Source organism: Leopardus geoffroyi, chromosome C3 (genome assembly GCF_018350155.1).
Source record: "Leopardus geoffroyi isolate Oge1 chromosome C3, O.geoffroyi_Oge1_pat1.0, whole genome shotgun sequence".
Classification (NCBI taxonomy): Eukaryota; Metazoa; Chordata; class Mammalia; order Carnivora; family Felidae; genus Leopardus; species Leopardus geoffroyi.
In genome coordinates this window covers 32,882,023-32,900,234 of record NC_059338.1, presented here as the reverse complement: position 1 = coordinate 32,900,234, position 18,212 = coordinate 32,882,023, and the positions used below count along the sequence as shown (strand labels likewise).

Below are 18,212 nucleotides of genomic sequence, written 5' to 3'. Positions count from 1 at the left end.
TACCATTTAATTTATCGGGTTGGCTCAAAAAAATTTGAGCACGTATGATATGTCATGACCGTTGAAGTTGACAGAGGAGAGAAAGACAATATATTCTGTTTGCATATACTTTTCCAAATATAGAATGGTATTGATCTTGAAATTATACATTAAAGCAGAAGTGTAGTATGCCATGAATTGTAGACATCCATGGCAGAGAATATGCCAATTAGAATTTTTCTATCCAAAATAAAAGTGTGTTCTTACAAATAAAAGTAGTTAGATTTTGTAACATTTTATACATATACAACTCTGTCTTCCTTGATTTTCTAGTGATGGTGTTGGATAACCTTTTTGCATCAGACTTTTTATATGGGTGGTAATGTTGCCATTGCAATGAGACAGCTTAAGTGCATTTCAGGGACTAGTGTTTCACCATCTTCATCAACTGGCATTTATTGAATTCAGGGACTATAAATAATGCTTTATATATAGTGAAATATGTGGGCATGTTTTCATATAAATAATGTTGAGGCCATTTTTATATCTACAAAAAATAAGAACTCCCATAAAATCGTTTTGAAACTTAGCGTCTCAGAAGCAGTGTAAAAACAACTCTCCAGTTCTCCCATGCTTGTGGGAACCTTAAATCCTTAGGCAATGGGTGAAATGTGAAAGGTTCCCTTACTTTGCTGCTAAATGTTCCGCAGCATCTTAAAAACATTATGGACTCCTTCATTCAGTCAGAGGCAAGGGGACCAACGTGTTTTGAGAACCAAGTATAAATGTTGTGGCATCCAAAAGGATTAGCTGCTTTTACTTGGAAGTTAGCAAATGGATGTATAATTTTTAATTATGCATAAATTTCAAACTTTCTATCAAACTCAAATTGTGCTGATGTTAGTCAAACCTAATCTAGGCATTGATTCAAGAACCTGCTGATGGAGTTGAAAATACATGGAAACTTGTTAACAAGAAGTACAATTATCTACATCTCAGCAGATAATGCCGTGTAATATGCTGAGCTCAGGCAGCCCAGAGCCAATGAAGATCTTTTTCTTTTCCCAACCGTTAATATTTACAGTTGGAAGCAATACATGGCTGCAATCTTAAGTGCTGCCCCTAAAAAGGAGTTGTTGGCTTGATACCTTGATTCCTGACCCTGTGAAGCACTGAAACAGCTACCTTCTTAATCATCGCCTGATAACATTGTGTTGGAACTGGAGGGTAGCACATGGCTGTTTTATACAAGCCGCAACCCTGGGAGATTTTCTGTATTGTTTCGTTAGTTTACTTCTTCATAGACATGCTGGGGTGTTAAAAGCATAGGACTGAGAGTTGTGAATTATGGGTCCTTTTCTTTGTTCTCCTGCTGATTTTTTCAGGGTCTGTGCAGGCACTGTTTATAGATACAGCTTACCTCCCAGACACCTACTGTGTGCTAGGCACCTTCCTAGAGCTCGCAAACAAAGTCCTCCACCTGTTGAGGCTTATTTTCACGTGCAAAGTCTTCAAAGAAAAACAAAATTAAACTTTGAAAAGCAGGGGTGCATGGCTGGTTATATATGCATAATACATAGTAAGAGACCTGGAAGATAAAATAACCATTATTATTCTACTCTCTGTGTGTAAATATGTCAACTAAAGGTACCACAGTGGAAATTGAGGGTAGATTGGAGGTTGCATCTGTACAGCACTCGACCTAGGATGCATCTGTGCATCCCTGAACAAGGTCTGGCAGTTTGGATGCCAGGTCCGCTGCTTGCTAGCTGTGTGACTTTGGACAAATTGCTTAAATCATCTTTTGAATGAGGGAAATCATCGGGGCACCTGGGTGGCTCAGTCGGATGAGTGTCCGGCTTCGGTTCAGGTCATGATCCCATGGTTCGTGAGTTTGAGCCCCACATCGGGCTCTGTGCTGACAGCTCAGAGCCTGGAGCCTGCTTCAGATTCTGCGTCTCCCTCTCTCTCTGCCCCTCCCCTGCTCATGCGTTGTCTCTCTCTCTCTCTCAGAAATAAACATTAAAAAATTTAAATAAGGGAAATCATCTTGGCATTGTTAGATTTCTGTGAAGATTTAAGATGAGATGCATGTAAAATGCCAGGAACATATTAAATCCTCTGATTTTAATTACTTTTCCTTCCCCCTCCCCCCCCCCCCCCCCATGTATCACATTCTAGATCCCAAATATTTTATAGGTAATCCCATTGTGGAAAATGAACTAGGTATCGAGAAGATCGATTGCTCGGGTGGAACGCACAAATAATCCAAGACCTGGTTGTTATCCACGCGGTAGAATTATGTATTTATTCTAGGTTCCTGGAACTAGGAAAAGAGCCCTAAAAAATAGTAGCAAACAAATGTCAGTAAAAGATAACAATGAAACCATCTGATAGAGGACCGACTTCTATGACCCACTTAAGAATAAAGACACCTTCTAACATGGAGGTTGTCTTCGGGTCTCCCACACGAGGAGGAGTGCTTGCTGAGTGGAGCTATGTTGTGACTCCTTTTCTCTTCCCCAACTTGTAGCTGCTCCTCCTCGTGTTGTTAAATCGCAGCAGATGGCTTCCTTTTACACCGGGCGCTGTCAGTGGAATGTAAATGCGTCTCCTTACAACACTGAAAATACCGAGGCTCTGTGTTTAATCTGTGCTGTGCAAGCAGAATGACCCAGAAAAGAACATGAGTACTGAGCACGTTTGGAGAATTGGCATCCGTCCTTGTAAACAGAATTGGGGAGGGTTCTTCAAGCCTAGTGACTAATCACGGTTTTCTTCCTGAGGCTCTTCACACAGTCATATCCCTGAGGACAACTAATCTAAATGGTGGATTGAATAGAAAAGTTACAGACCCAAGGGAAATATTTTTTTTTTTTGTAAAGGGGGAGAGAAGTGCTATTCTGGGGTATGGGAAAAAGAAGAAAGAGATGTACTGCATCACAAGGTTGAAGAAGCTTCATTTATAGTTTGAATTCTCAGTTCTAAGTCTCTTTGGGAGTTTAGAAAACAAAATTTCCCTTTGATTCAGATTATTTGAGTTAATAAGAGGAATATTCTTTTAGCAATTACTTCAAAACCCAGGGAAAAAAATGTATGTAATTCCAGTGTCCATATGTCACAGAGTATGAGAAAAATGCAGTAATCTGCAAAGATTATCCTGGAAAAAAAGACCTTTACAGTTTTAGAATATTAATAGCAAATTATGGAAGTAAAATATAATCGAACGCTTTAACTGGGTTATGGTTATGTCATTTCTTCTTAAAGAGGCCTATGAACTGGGTAGGACACAGAAAATCTGATCTTTTTTTACTAAAATACTAAAAAAATCACTAAAAATCAGTCAGTGGCAAAAGGAGAAGAATCTTCATGTGATTTGTCGTTTGAACCTTTTGTACGAAAGGAACAGAATACTTCTAAGTCCTGTCTTTTCTCGGCAAGGATCTCCTAAACTATTATTTCAAAAGATAATGCAGACATTTTTAATATTGTAATTATGTGTATACTTAGAGATCCAAAGACATAATATAACCATCTCAGCTACATTGTCTGATCTAATTTTATAATAAGCTGTTAAATTCTGTCCTAAATTTACACCTGGAGATAGGGTAATTTTAGTCTGGCAATATTTTTTAACTAATAGGAAAATGGCGTTAGACCTTATTTCTGTCCCTCCAAAAAAGATTGCTTTATATTCCTCATACTAATGTAACATATCCTTTTCCCCAGTTGTGTTCTTGGACATTTAGGTGAACTGTTAACAAAGTCAAACATAAGGTTTTTCTGTGTGTGTGTGTGTGTGCGTGTGTGTGTGTTTTAATCTTGCCAATTTAAAAACCTATAGACTTTTACCAAATGGCTTATTTGGAATTTGAAAGCCTGACTCCTGAAAGGATTCTCTATTTCTGAAACTAAATAACTGTTTTAACATACATCCTCACACTGTGAAGATTCCTATCTTTGCTGGTTGTAAGATACCTTGGTGTTTTAAGTTGCCACCAGCTCATAAATTTTAGTAATGTTCACTTGGGATCTGACCAATCTCGGTTTTGCAGGATCTGTCTCTATTTAGACATACCAAGTCTCAAACTATTTTGGACAGAGAAGGCCGTGCAGTGAAAGGACTCCCATTAAAGCATGCTCTGTGTTTTTCATCTTACACAAGACAGACTTTGAAACTGAAAGTCCAATAATTTGATGTAAACAGACAATGACAATCGAAATTGCTACTTCTGAGATTATTTAAGAGAAGGTGCAGGGTGTAGACATCCATCAATGAAACACTGGAAGAAAGGGTTTTTATTTCTGCGTTTGCTTTTTAAAATAAGAATAGAGTAAATGGCACAATAGATTATATAAACAAGGACCTCAATGACAAGCTGTCCAAGTTAAAGTAATATATTTTCCATGGGTGACTTCAAGCCACACTTTATCACCTACACGAGGGGAAGCCAATTTTAGTTTGGTCAATAAAATACAACCTCCAGAGTCGGGCCTGGCACACAGCTGACAGTGTGGCAGAGCCTGGTGATTTGGCATCCACTTCTGCCGGGACACAGCAGGAGCTGGCCCGGCTGCCCATCTGGGGGATGTCGGACATTTCGGTTCTATTTGACTAATAAACACTCGTGCAGGTATGTCAGGAGGGATGGTGCAGCCGGGCCTTCCTGCTCTGCTAATTCGGTGCAGGTCTGAGGTTTAAGTGGAACTAGGTATTCCAAAGCTGGATTTACTGCAGTCTCACAACTGTTGAAAATTAAACTACATGTGCTGCCAGTTAGGGGTGACTGGGGCATCTCATTATAGGAGGCGATTTTTTTTTCCTGAGGCTGGAATCTTTGCTGAATTACTGAGGGACTTACTTGAATGTAGACTTGGACCAAATAATGTTCTGATAAGTTGGCCATAAATCCTCAGTAAAATAAGCTTGGTGTTCTCAGCATATCTGTTGGCTTTTTGATCATTTTTATGGCTTTTCCTTCGCTGGTCAAATTATCCTTATATGCTCCTACAGCTCCTATGACATGGATTAAGTCAACACAAACCAATAGGCCTTCATTACTTTGGCAACTGGTTTTGATTTGGGGGCTATAAATACGATGACACGGACTCGATTACCTTTGCCAACAGGGGATGTGATAAGCCAGAAGGATGTCAGGGATTCGGCACTCTTTTTCCTGCATAATGTGAATGTGAGTGAATTAGTAGCAGCTTTCTGACCAACTGAAGACAGTTGGAAAGAAGGAAGAACTCTGAGAGAAAAGAGCCAAAGTACAGCTTTTAGGTCAGGAGTGAGGATGCCAGGGGATCGTGGGGAGGTCCATGAACACCCACCGTGTGCCTGGCACTGTGCGAGGTACTGGAAGCGGGGCTAGGGCCAGATGTATGAGGAAACTAACATTTGATGTCATCCATGAATATCTTAGTGTCTAGTAGGGGAGATAAGACCATCACTGGGAGCAAGATTTACTGGGTAATAAACGCATAGAGAAGAGAGAGATCAACAGGATCTGGAACAGGAGAGGAAGGGACAGTGGAAGAAGCAAGATCTACAAATTTGGGGTTTGGAGGAATGACTTTAAAATATTCTTGTTCCAAGAGGGTTTTTTTGGGGGGCGGGGGGTAGGAGAAATTGAAACCTAAAGAAAATCAGAAAAAAAAATAGTATAATGAGCACATGTATACCCTTCACCCAGCTTCACCAGTTTTTTTTTTTTTTTTTTAACATTTGGCTATCTTTGTTTACCTCTCTGTATATACACACACATTTTTTTTCCTGTCTATTTAGAAAGTAGGTTGCAGACTTTAGAAAGATAGGTTGTAATACACTATTACTAAATATTTCGGCAACTCTCTCCAAAGAAAAAGACTTCCTTCTACAACCACAATCCTGGTATCACATTCAAGAAAGTTATCATCCCATGTTCAGGTTTCTCCAATTGTCTCAATAAAGTCTTCTATAGACTTTTTTTTTTTAATTCAGGACGCAAACAATTGCCTTTAGTTGCTAGTTATCGTGTCTTTTTAGTATCTTTTAGTCTCAAAAGTCCATCTGCCATTTAACTCATTTGCTATTCTCTTGCTTTTGAAATGACGTATAAAATCAATTAGCATATTTATCGATCACCTTCTAAAAACTATGCACGATCTGCTCCGTCTCTCTCTGTCTCTCAATAATAAATAAATGTTAAAAAATTAAAAATAAATAAATAAATAAAAACTGCACGATGGCAGAGATGGGGTATAAAGAAACTGAAATATTTTTCTGCCTTACCAACCCCAGGTTAGTAAAGGTCTCTTGGCATAAAAATAGAGAATTAGGCATTTGAAGCTGATAGTTTTTAAAAATATGTATGTATTTTTGGGAGAGCGCAAGTGGGGGAGGGGCAGAGAGAGGGGGACAGAGGATCGGAAGTGGGCTTTGCACGGACAGGCAGACAGCAGCGAGCCTGATTGTGGGTTTCGAACTCACCAACCGTGAGATCATGCCTTGAGCCGAAGTTGGTCACTCAACCAACTGAGCCACCCAGGTGCCCCGAGGCTGATACATTTTTAATAAGGGGGTACAAGTCATATGTGCCAGGGAAGAACCAGCAGAGAAAATACATGACACTGCTAATGGGATTCTGGCTCCTAGCTCCACTGAGGGAGAGGAAATACAGTTTCATGGAATGGTGTGTCGGGGGGGTTCCATGCCCAGGTTGGGTAAAGACTTTCCTGACAAATGAGCTGCTACTCCTCATTCTATTTTGCCCCCATGTGTGGCTCTGCATGAGCACTTAGCCCTCCCTCAATCTCCCCAGGGAAGCAGGAAATGTCCCAGCTCCCCAGCCATGCTTCTTGCTCTCCCTGCCACTGGATCATGGCGTTTCTTTCTGCCTTAAACCCTTTCTTTACCTTATTCTCCCGTTGACTTCCTTTGAGAAACTCGAGGGACATCATGGAGTCTACTTCCTTCCCCGTTTTCTTTTCCCTGTACTCACCTGTAACATAACACCTCTCTTATGGAACTGTGGTGGCTTATATAGCTACCCCAACCCCCAGGCACTACCACTAAATAGTGGGTTTTTAAAGACAATAACTACGCCTTTGAATCCCTTATGTCCAGGACCTGAGGTCCTGAAACTTTGAAAGCATTCAGTAAAACTTATGTGAGTGAGTGAATGAATGCATGAAAAAATGAGGGAATGAATTTCACTACCAGTAAACTTTCTGGGCTGTTATATAGAACTCTTCCTATGACTGACTGAAAAGAATTTAATAATGCGTTAAACAGAGCAATAAACATTACAAGTGTGGGAGTCAGTAACAATTGATCAGCCCCTTTGTGCAAAGCATTGTACTTTGTATTATTGAAAAGTTGCAGAGGAAATAGATACTCATTCCTTACAGTCCTAAGGGGAGGTGTGGAATGTGGCCTAACCCACCATGAGCGATAGCACATTCAAGTGCATGCTACATGCCGTGTGGGCCCAGGTACAGCTCTCCTCACATGTATGGTGAGCCCTGGGTGTTGCTATGTAAGAGACTCTGGGAGTAGAGACACATGGGCTTCCTCGGGAGGCTTTGCAACTCGCAAAGAAAGTTCCAGTGGTGTTTTAAAAAGAGAAGTAGGGGGCACCGGGGTGGCTCAGTCAGTTGAGCATCGGACTCTTGATTGTGGCTCAGGTCATGATCTCACTGTGTGGTTCTTGAGATCGAGCCCAGCCTCGGGCTCCTCACTGACAGCTTGGACCCCGTTTGGAATTCTCCCCCTCTCTCTGCCCCTCCCCCGCTCGTGCACCCGCTCGCTCTCTCACTCTCTCTTTCTCAAAATAAATAAGTAAACTTTGAAAATAAGTGAATAAAATAAAAAGAGGAGAAGGGGGATTGGATAGATGGCACGTCTCAACATGAAGATGTGGCATTGGCAGGAGCAGATGATTCCTAGTTGCGAAGGGGTAGAGAGCGTTGCTGGGCAGAATGCAGGGTGCTAGTTAGGCTGTAACTGATGATGCCCTTCACGAGGAGACAGGGGACGTTAATAAAGGACTTTGACTTAAAACTTAGCCACTTAGGTTTGACACTGGCTAGGTTTGCTGCAGTAAACTTCCATCGGTTTCCAGGGCAGCTAAGCAAGGTGATTGATTGATTGATTATTTATTGTTTATAGGGCTGGCTGGATGATGTAGATTGTAGGTGGGGGGGGGGGGGGGGACGCCATGGCTAGAGGACAGTTTAATTGCCCAGGTAAAAGAAAATTATGGTATTAACCAGGCTGTGACTGGGGATGCAGAAAAGAGAAATAGAGCAGTAGGGGACTTGGTTCTGAGCAGGTCTGGGTGTGGACTGACGCAGCACTCAAGTGCATCGGGACTGAAAAACTGTAAATGTTAGCAGCTCATGACACTGTGTGATTTACATGCTGAGTCCGTAGTTAACAGCCACTGCTCTCTGGAATGAAGAAAGAAACAGAAGAAAAAGGGAAGGCGAATGTGACTGTCCACTCAGTTTGACTGAGACCAAAAATAGGCCAGGATAAAGTCCAGTGGTTCACGTGACAGAGACAAAAAGAACGTTTCATGTGTCCAAAAGGATAACTGGCTGCTGGTTGGATTTTTATTTTAAATCCTCTGTAACGGCCCCTGCTTGTGCCCCCGGATGATAATTTCATCCTGGCTCTAAGAGGCAGGAAGAGGTAAAAACGGATTATTTGTGGCTAATTTAACAAAAAGGAATGGTGTCCAATATCTGGCTTCATGCCCACCTGGCTCCTGGGTTCCGTCGTTCCTTATCTGCCCCACCAGTGTTGGCCAGTAGCACCCCAGGGATGGTACCTACCCTCTAGCGGGAGTGTGAGAGCGGGCCCCTTCAGTTCCTCGGTCAGACACATGCTAAGGTTTGCATTTGGTAGGAACCCCAAGAGGGAGAAGTTCTGTGCAGACGAAATCTCCAGCTCACTGCGTGCAGCTGGACAAGCTCTTCAGCTTTTAACTCCCTTCTGTCAAATGGCACTCATCGCAGTGTCTCTGTGGGACACACTCTGTTTCAGGCACTAGGGAGACAGATGGGAGCAGAGAAGACAAGCACGTGCACCTTGATGGAGCTTCCACTCTAGTGAGGGAGACACACATGAACTACCTAGATGTCACAAGGCATTATGTGATGGAGAGAAATAAAGCCGATTGCAAATAGAGGGTGATGGGGAAGGCCTCCCTGAGAAAGTGACGGGAAATGATCATCTTCCCCCCACCCACACACACACAAGCTGGGTTATTAAGAGAATTAAAATGGTTTCTGTGTGCACATCTGGTAAACCCCTGACCCAGGGCTGGCAGAAATGGTAGCTATTATCTTTAAACTATAAACTTACAAAAAAACACAATAAAACCTTGACTTTGGGCTGTTGGGATTTAGTTCTTGTATGAGACAGAGAGAGAGAGAGAGAGAGAGAGAGAGAGAGAGGGAGAGAGAAGTGTTATTCTTAAAGCCTGTGTTCCTAGAAAAACAATTCTATTACTTATACCACCCGCCTAAGAAGAGAAAAATATGAAAGCAATGTCTCCAAACTTACAACTGCCTCTCTGCCCCTGCCTAAAATCTGACGTCTTAAGCAAGAAAGAGGTTTGAGACATCAGAGCAAGAATTAGAGACCCCGTGCCTCAACCAGCAGGGCCAGAGTTTCATCCACCTGTGTATTTCTCACCAGCATTGTGTTTGTACAGAGTACGTGCTTGATAATTATTTGTTGAATGCAGGAATAAATGTGCCCTTTTGTGATCAATGTCACAGCACATTTCACAGCTCAGAAAAATTGAGCTCTTTCTCTGAAGGTCCACAGGAGGAACTGTGCCGTGCTTGGGCTAAGGCATAAAAGACGTTGGTGCTTTCAAGTAGAGCTAGAACATCAAACGTGCAGCCTTATGCTAGATCCAGTTCCGGTTGCTCATTTATCTCCCATGTATCCACACCAAATTTCCACAGTAGCTACTGCAGACTTTTCAACGGACGGGGTATGGAAATCACTTGGGAAGGTTCCCAGGATAGCACCTTCCAGTGCTGTGGTTGGCTGAACTCCCCTCTCAGCCTGGTTTTTCCATCCCCAGACTCTGGTGACAACTCCAATCAGTATGGTCCAAAAGGAGTGTGATTACTTGCTGAGAATTAACGAGAAAGACCTTATACAGGATTCCTTTCTCTAGTGAGGGGCTTCACACGCCAAGGGCAATCTTCCACAGTCCTTGGAGGGAGCTGGGGCTCACCATTGTTCTGTCCCCAGCAATCCCAGGGAGAACATGAGTGTTTCTGGGAGCAGCAGAGCAGAGGAGACAGGGCAATGCCAAGGGGAAAAATGCTACTCGGCTTGCAGTTTGGACACTCTACCCCTCCTCGGTGCCCTGCCACCTGCCTGCCTGCCACTTTGAGGGAAAGGTCAGTCACTCTGTGATGTCTACACTTTCTTCAATCACTAAGCCTTTTATTCAGGGAAAGGAGCGTCTGACTGAATCACCCCCTCATTGTTCCAGGACACTTTCTAAGTCCTCTCTTGGCTTTTCCAGGACCCTATTTCCCCCCTTACAACTGTAAAGTGGACAGTGCGTGTATTTATGGTTGAAAATTGGCTGCTGTAGCGAGTTTAATTTTAAAAACAGAGTTCTGGCATATATTCAATATTACTATGGAAATGACTGTTTCTAGCATTTCACTGATAAGCGATAAAGTTCAAGGACTCAAGTCTGTGTGGGAGGTTTCTCACATCCACCAAATTGAAGACCTACTTGTTGCAATAATATTTAATAGGAACTGCTCTCCTCAGTCTTACATATGGAATGTTCTTCTCTCTCTCTCTCTCTCTCTCTTTTGTGTGTGTGTGAATTTGTGGGATGAGAGTTAAAGACATGTCCTCACTTTGCTTTGGCTATATAGATAGGAGATAACTATTATAACTGGCTTTAAAAAAACCACATTTTTAAAGGAACTTTTACACTAATCACAGATTCTCATAATAGTACATAATGGTCTTACTTGGCTACTCATGTAACACAAAACACACACCACAAACCAGTTTCAAAAACTCACATATTGAAGCTGGAATGTAACCCATGATCTAACAGGCACGTTCAAACATTGTAATTTCCCATCTTAAATTGCCTCCATGTATGTTTACATAATCTATATAATCGAGTTCCAGGAAGGATTTGAAGCAGTTCGCACCCCTATAGTGTTTTCCAGGAGCCAGTTTTAAGCCGCAAGCATCACCACTGTTTAACCACAAACCTACTTTTGCTGATTTTTATGGAACCCAGGCCTGAAAGAAGTTCGAACAGGTGGTAACTGTCACATCGGTCCTTGACTGTCCTCACTTGAAGTCAAAGCTTTAATGTTTTCGCTTGGAAATGTGAGGTTGAGTTTCCCTGGGAAATTCTAGAATGCTTCATCTTTTTCCCAGGCTCCTTCCAATGTGTGTATTGTTCTCACATTCTTCCAAATGCTCTCACCAGCCCTAAATATTGTGACAGGCAGATCCTGAGGCTGAGGACAGAAATGGTCTCATTTCTTACTCTTTCCAGGCAGGCCAGCTCATTTTGTGTTTTCAAAATTAGGTGAGCTGTTCAGCAATCAGTGAGGGCCCAGTGGATCCCGATGGGCCAGATTGCACAGCCTTCTGCCGGCTCCCCATCAGCACCCCCGAGCTTGGCCTGGGTGCTGACATTTCACAACGGTTTGTGGATGGGAGGAGTCCTGAAACCCGAGCAGGACCAGGGAAACCAGCCTGGGAAGGGTCACTCTGGGTAATAATAAATAAACAAGATTCCCCACAAAGAATGAGTTCTCCTTCTGCGTCCACGCCCTGTGAGCAGCTCTCTGCGTGCCTGAATGCTACAGTACAGAACAATTCGGAGACCTGGTAATTCCTGTCCCCACTCTACAGGTGGGGACACTTAGCATATAGATGTATGCCACACCAGTGGCCACACTGCATTTAAACCCATTTTGGTTTGTTAGCAAGTTCCTGTTGTGTCTGGTCTTACTTCAGAAGAAACACAGTATTAAATTCCTTTTCAAGAATTAAAAAAAAAAACACACAAAAGCCAAAAACGTATGGTTCCAGCATATTCCAGCATACTCTCAAGTGGGAAGAATCAAAATAAGGTTTGACAGTTTCACCTTAGAATTCCAGAGTGTCACCTTGCCTTGGGTCATATGTAGGCCACAACCAGTCAGTGTTTCAGAATGAATCCTCTTTGGGGGAAGAAAAAGAAAAAAAAAAAGAACCCTTCTTTATTTTATTCTGCAAATACAGAATATAAAGTAATTCCAGTTTAAATTATCACATATAAAATATACATTTAAAAAGGATATTAACATGATCACTGAATACAGATTGCATCATGTCATTGACCAAAGAACCTTCCATGAAATGTGTAATTAATTAGGGGTAGGTCTTTTCAGAACAAGGGTTTTCACAGGTGCAGTGTGAGAGCACAGCCCATCGGGGCAGGTCTGGCCTGACATCCGTGCTGCTTTTCAGGACAGTCCGGCACCTGGAGGCCCCCGTCAGCTCGTGTGTCAGTCATAGCAGCCTCAGTTATCAAAAGATGCATTGCAGTGCTGTATATTTTAAGCACAGTTGAAGAATAGCTGGGCCAAAAAGGGCCTTTCAACCATGGGAATTCAAAAGCAAAGGGCCCTCAAGAGGCGATTTCAAAACCCTACTCATTCAGCTTTATTCCAAAGCTTAATGACATGCTCTATTTGATATAGTTAGGCAAACTGTTTCATCAAAACCTTTATCCGGAGCTTGGAATTGCAATATTAGGTTTGTAGGTTGGCTCCCTTGGCCATACTGCAAGGTACTGCGGAGTGCTGGTTTACCTTTGACAAGTACATAGAACCGGCGAGGTTGATAAATGACATAGGAAAGGCCACTCTTATTTTTATGTGTTGAGAACTTACCATAGGCCATGCTTTGTGTCTTTTGCATTCAGTTTCTTTCCTTATTCCCACCCTTTGACATATAATTTCCAATTTTATAGGTGGTGCAGATGAGTCTCTGAGAGGCGAAGTGACTGGCGAGTGTTCACACACACTGAGCCTTAAGCGCGGGACATGCCTCTCTAAGCTGGAGCCTTAACCATGCGTCCCATAGCAGGTGGTGACAGGCATCTCAAGCCTTGAATTTGTCCTTGCGTCCTTACATTTCTGAGAACAGTGAAGCCACTGTGGACAAGGGTCTTTGCTTCCTTGTGGGTCACAAGGTATGTGAGGTAGATCAGCCCTCTGGTTCAGCCAGAACTGTGGTTCTCACAAGGCCTCAGGCTACGCCCCATAATTCCCTCCCCCTCTTTCCCTGCAAGGCAGCAGATGAGAGGATCTCGGTTGCTTTCGCTTCCCCAGTGTAATCAGACTTGGGGTGAATGAGAAGGGCCCAGAAAAGTTCATACAAGAGAAGCAAACCAAAAGCCTTGTCTCTTCTCTGCTTGGGTGTAGACACTCCCAACTCACTCGTGCAGGAGCGCAGTCATTTCCTCCTGAAGATGACACAATTTACTGGACAGATTAAGATTAAGCCAACATCTAGGAACAAGAGTGTACATTATCTCAAGTTCCCTGCATAATACCAAGGGTTTTTGCTGGTTGGGGTTCTGTCTTTCTCAGACTTTTGACCTTTCAAGGCCAAGTCTATGGCTCTAGTCATGTTTCCCAGCACATGGTTATCTTTGCAGACAAAAGCTGTAAGGACTCACAAAAGGATGGCCACACAGTATGGCAGGAGAACTTGCCCTGTAGTGGAGGTAAACTATTTTGCTCAAAAACTAGGCTTCTGGGGGTGCTTGGGTGGCTCCGTCAGTTAAGCGTCACATCGGCTCAGGTCGTGATCTCCCAGTTTGTGGGTTCTATGCCCCATGTCGGGCTCTGTGCTGACAACTCGGAGCCTGGAGCCTGGAGCCTGGAGCCTGCTTCGGATTCTGTGTCTCCCTCTCTCTCTGCCCCTCCCCCGCTCACACTCTGTCTCTCAAAAATAAATAAATGTTAAAAAAAAATTTAAAAACAACCACAACAAAACTAGACTTCTGTGGTTTTGAATTCTCTATAGACTTTACTCCTAAGCTCTTATAACCCAGAGTTTTTTTTGGAGCAATGTGAAAAGTGGAAAGAGGAGAGGAATTATTTGTATCTGTTAGCACCACATGCCTGAATGTTTGCCAGGCACCAAAACTAGCTTTTTCAAACTGAACTCATAGTCTTCCTGCACAAAACTGTTCTCTCCTCCTGTGTACCCCGTCACAGTTGAGGGTCTCCCATCCACGCAACCATCTAATGTGGAATCATCAGCCATCCTTATCACTCCTCTGCTGCTGCCCAGCCTTGCACAATCTAAGAGGGAGCCACTCTACCTCGAAAGTCTCCCTCAACCATTCTTCTCCTTCAATTCTCATTCCGTTGGTAAATTTAGACCTAGGTCATGGCTTGTCATGACTTATAAGATACACTCCTATTTTATCTATCTCCATCTTCTCCCCCACCGTCACCATGACCATCCATCACCCTGTAACCAGAACCAGATTAATAAAACACAGATCGGATCACATCATTCTACTGCTTAAACTCCTTCGGTGCCCCCCACCCCCCACTGACAAGAAACTTAAGTTTCTTGTAAGATTAACCTACTTTATAGTTCTATCTCTTACCAACTTTAAAATCTTTTCCCAATGCAAACACACATTCTTGGACAATATCTTTGGTCACATTGGATTTCTTACCCCTGCCCCAAACTCTAAGGACTTTTATGTCCCTTTGCCCTTCTTATTTCAAATTGTTTTGTCCAAGCAGAATTTCCTGCTTCAAATATTTGAATGCCTTCTCACCTTTCAAAGCATAATCACACGCTTCATTCCAATATTCCTCCAACTACACCCCAATAGAGTTCATTTATGACACTATCATAATCTGTATTTATATTGTATTATGAGCATTTGTTGAGCATTTGTGCATATGTGTGTGTGTGTGTGTGTGTCCCCTTGCCTTCTCCCATCACCAGAACCTGAGCTCCAGATCCCAAACTTCGAATTCTCTTTGTATTTTTATTTCCTAGCTCAATAAAAGGTTCACAGTAGATGGTCCATAAATATTGCTGAATGAACAAACGAGCTAGTGAACCCCATTTGAGCAGGAATGACATTCAGTACAGCTAAGACAACACTGTGAAGATGTACAATATTATATTAATTGTATGATAGTTGAAACTCAGGCACAGTGAACCAAAAAAGGCTAAGAAGACTGAAGATATTGAAAATTCCCTAGGAGGTTCAAATAAACAAAGGCTCCATATATAACAGTAGCTTGGTCTGGTAACGGGGTGGGGGGTGGGGGGCGGTGGGTCACAGAGAAAGCTAAATGAAAAGCTAAACTTGTGTAACGCTGCTTTTACTGACAGGCATATTTCTTTGAAAATCAGTTAAAAAATTCATCTAGTGACTGCTTCCTACCCGTCATATTGCTCTGCAACTAAATCACAGCCTCAGGTTACCGACTGCTAAAAAGTGTTTGGCAAACACAGTGGAATGAACATTAAACACACCCCTGTGTACAAGTAACACCCCCGAGAGCCCCGGATCCAGCTCCTCCTGACAGGGCTCTACGCGCAGTTTTTTGTTTCTAGGTGTTTGGTTCCACATCGAGCTCATGTGTTTTTTACAACCATTCAATTGTCACATCGAATCCAAATCAAAGTGACGACTGGTAACTGCCTGCAAGACTAGCACATTGCAGTTCCTCCTCTGTCTCGGGGTCTTTCCCATGAGACCCAACTGATTTAATTTGCTGCTTTTCCCCCAAAAGGCTGTGAAACAACTATTCCTTCGATCCAAAGACAGAGCTTCTGGCAAGGGAGGGAAGATACTATGAATGCTTGTATAGCTAAAGAATGACTACAGATATACGTGTGGGTATCTTTTGCCTTTGATGTCCTACGAATGATCTCAGTCACAGACATTAAGAAGCAGAATAAATAGAGGAGGTATTTCATGCCACACTTTCTGACTCTAGACCTTTAGGTGTTACATATATAGTCATTTTCACAGGACCCGGGAATAAGAAAATCTGACTTCCCTTTAGTACCTTGGTCTTTTTACAGAACTGAGTGGCACCAGCATTCTGGTTGGTTTTCATTCCAGGGTGGTTCCATCACTCTGAACACTTACCTCTTCTCTATCATTCACATCACAATTATTTCAATCCTTCCAGTTGGCAGATGACCTGGTCTCGGACATTTTCACCGCCGTCGGCTCAGTGACGTCAGCCTTGTTGTTGATCCTCTTTCTGGCGGTGGTCGCTTCCGTTATTGCCTCCAACAAAAGGGCAACTCAGGGAACCTACAGCCCCAGCCGTCAGGAAAAGGAAGGCTCTCGAGTGGAAATGTGGAGCATGATGCCACCCCCTGCAGTGGAGAGGCTGATTTAGGAGCATCTGTCTCCTCGAGAAAGAGATCTACACACTCGTGAACGTGATGACTGTATCTGAGCGTCTTTCCGACATACCTGAACATATCAATTTACAACTGGGGTCTCATTGAAACAGTGGGAAAGATTCCTCTGGCCTCCTTAAAGCCTTTCATGGTGGCTCAACCTGACATCATTGTTTTATTATATTAGCCAGTGACAGAGCAATGTTTTCGTGCCAGTGATCTCAGCCTCATAATTAGCAAAAGTATCTTCCAGAGCAGTGTCTTCTGGGAAAAGCTCCAGTCACTTAGTGTCTGGATAGTTACGTGCCTATCACTTAAACTTTCTACCCCTTACATCCTGGGGACACCTTCCTTAGTTTGCTCATTAGCTGGAAACCGCATTTTTTTTAACACGAAAACTACAAAATACATTTCTCAATCTTCCTATCCTATGGTGAAAGATTTTAGTTGTATGTATACCTACGATGAGATGTATACTTTTCCCCTTTAATCATGGGTTCAAGAAAGCCATGGGAATAACCTATGTTTAAAAAGTGACCCAACGTCAGCTAATAAAAATGGAAATGTGGCTAATCTCCTTTCTGAGTTTTTTGTTTGTTTGTTTTTTGGTTTTTTGTTTTGTTTTGTTTTGTTTTGCATTTTGTGATACTACATGTGACACAAAGTAGCCTCAAGGTGCATTTGAAGAATCCTCTTGTGAATTAGATCTTTTAACTAGATGATATCAAGCATTACTTTTGAAGTCATGGCTCTCTATAAGGGATAGCTGAAGGTCAACATACTTCCCTAGACAGAAAACAAGATAAGAGGAAAACACGAATTCTCAAACCTAAAAGATCAAGCTTTTTCCTTCCAACTGTTCTTTGATAAGTCAGAGTCAGTGTCAAATAGTGACATTGTCTACAGGTAAGAAAGAACCCCAAAGTGAGGTGTATGCACTTTAAGGGGTACGTGTGTAAGACTATCTGTGGGGTATGGAGGGAAAATACTAGGCCTTTTATTTCTCTCTATATTTTTCCCCGACGATTTGGTTAGAATTTTATGTATGTTTTGAAATTAAAACATTAAAGGAGCATATAGATAACAGTTTGTATGTAGTAAAATAGCATATAAATAAAAGTTATAATAAACATGTTTATTTCCATATATATATATTTATCTGGGGTATATGCTCAAAAAATTTAATAATATGAATACTTTAAAATCTGCTCTAGAGCAATCCATCCTTCTCAACTACTGAAGGACATCATTCCAGAAATTGCCCCTCTCTCTTCCACGTCATGTTTTTCCACCGAGCTGGATCATTCCTGTAGCACCAAACATGCTGTCATATTTCCTATTATATAAAATTCTCTCCTGCAGCCCACTTCAGTTACCATCCTATTCCTCCCCATTTATTTTAGCAAAATATCCCCAAAAGAGTTTTCTAGACTCTCTGCCTCTCCTTCCTTTCGCCTCATTCTCTCTTGAACTCAGACTAATTTGGCTTTTGTCTGCAGCCCCCTCCATAAAGTTCACGTCAGGGGGGTCGCTGATGACAGCCACATCGCCAAATACGGTGGTCCCTCCTTAGTCCTCGCTAACCTGAGCTCTCAGCAGCCTTTGAAACAATTGTCATTGTCTTCAAGTACTTTCCACCCAACAAGACACCATTTCTTCTTGATTTTCCTCTTACCTCACTGTCCAGCTTTTCTCTGTCTTTTTTCTTTTCTTTCTTTCTCCTTTCTTTCTTTCTTTCTTTCTTTCTTTCTGAGAGAGAGAGAGCATGTGTCTGCTCTCAAGCAGG

At 42.4% G+C, this 18,212-nt stretch overlaps 1 protein-coding gene across 4 annotated transcripts in view; it reads left to right on the top strand.

The window, feature by feature from the left end:
• CRB1 (crumbs cell polarity complex component 1) overlaps positions 1-17,003 on the top strand; it is a 208,120-nt gene extending 191,117 nt beyond the window's left edge. For 3 of the 4 annotated variants that reach the window (XM_045456672.1, XM_045456670.1, XM_045456669.1), the window contains one exon: positions 16,207-17,003. In XM_045456672.1, coding sequence (XP_045312628.1) covers positions 16,207-16,422 — 216 coding nt within the window. In that variant the 3' untranslated portion in view covers positions 16,423-17,003. The remainder of the gene's footprint in view (positions 1-16,206) is intronic. The other variant, XM_045456671.1, reaches the window with a different exon arrangement.
• Positions 17,004-18,212: the final 1,209 nt, after the last annotated feature.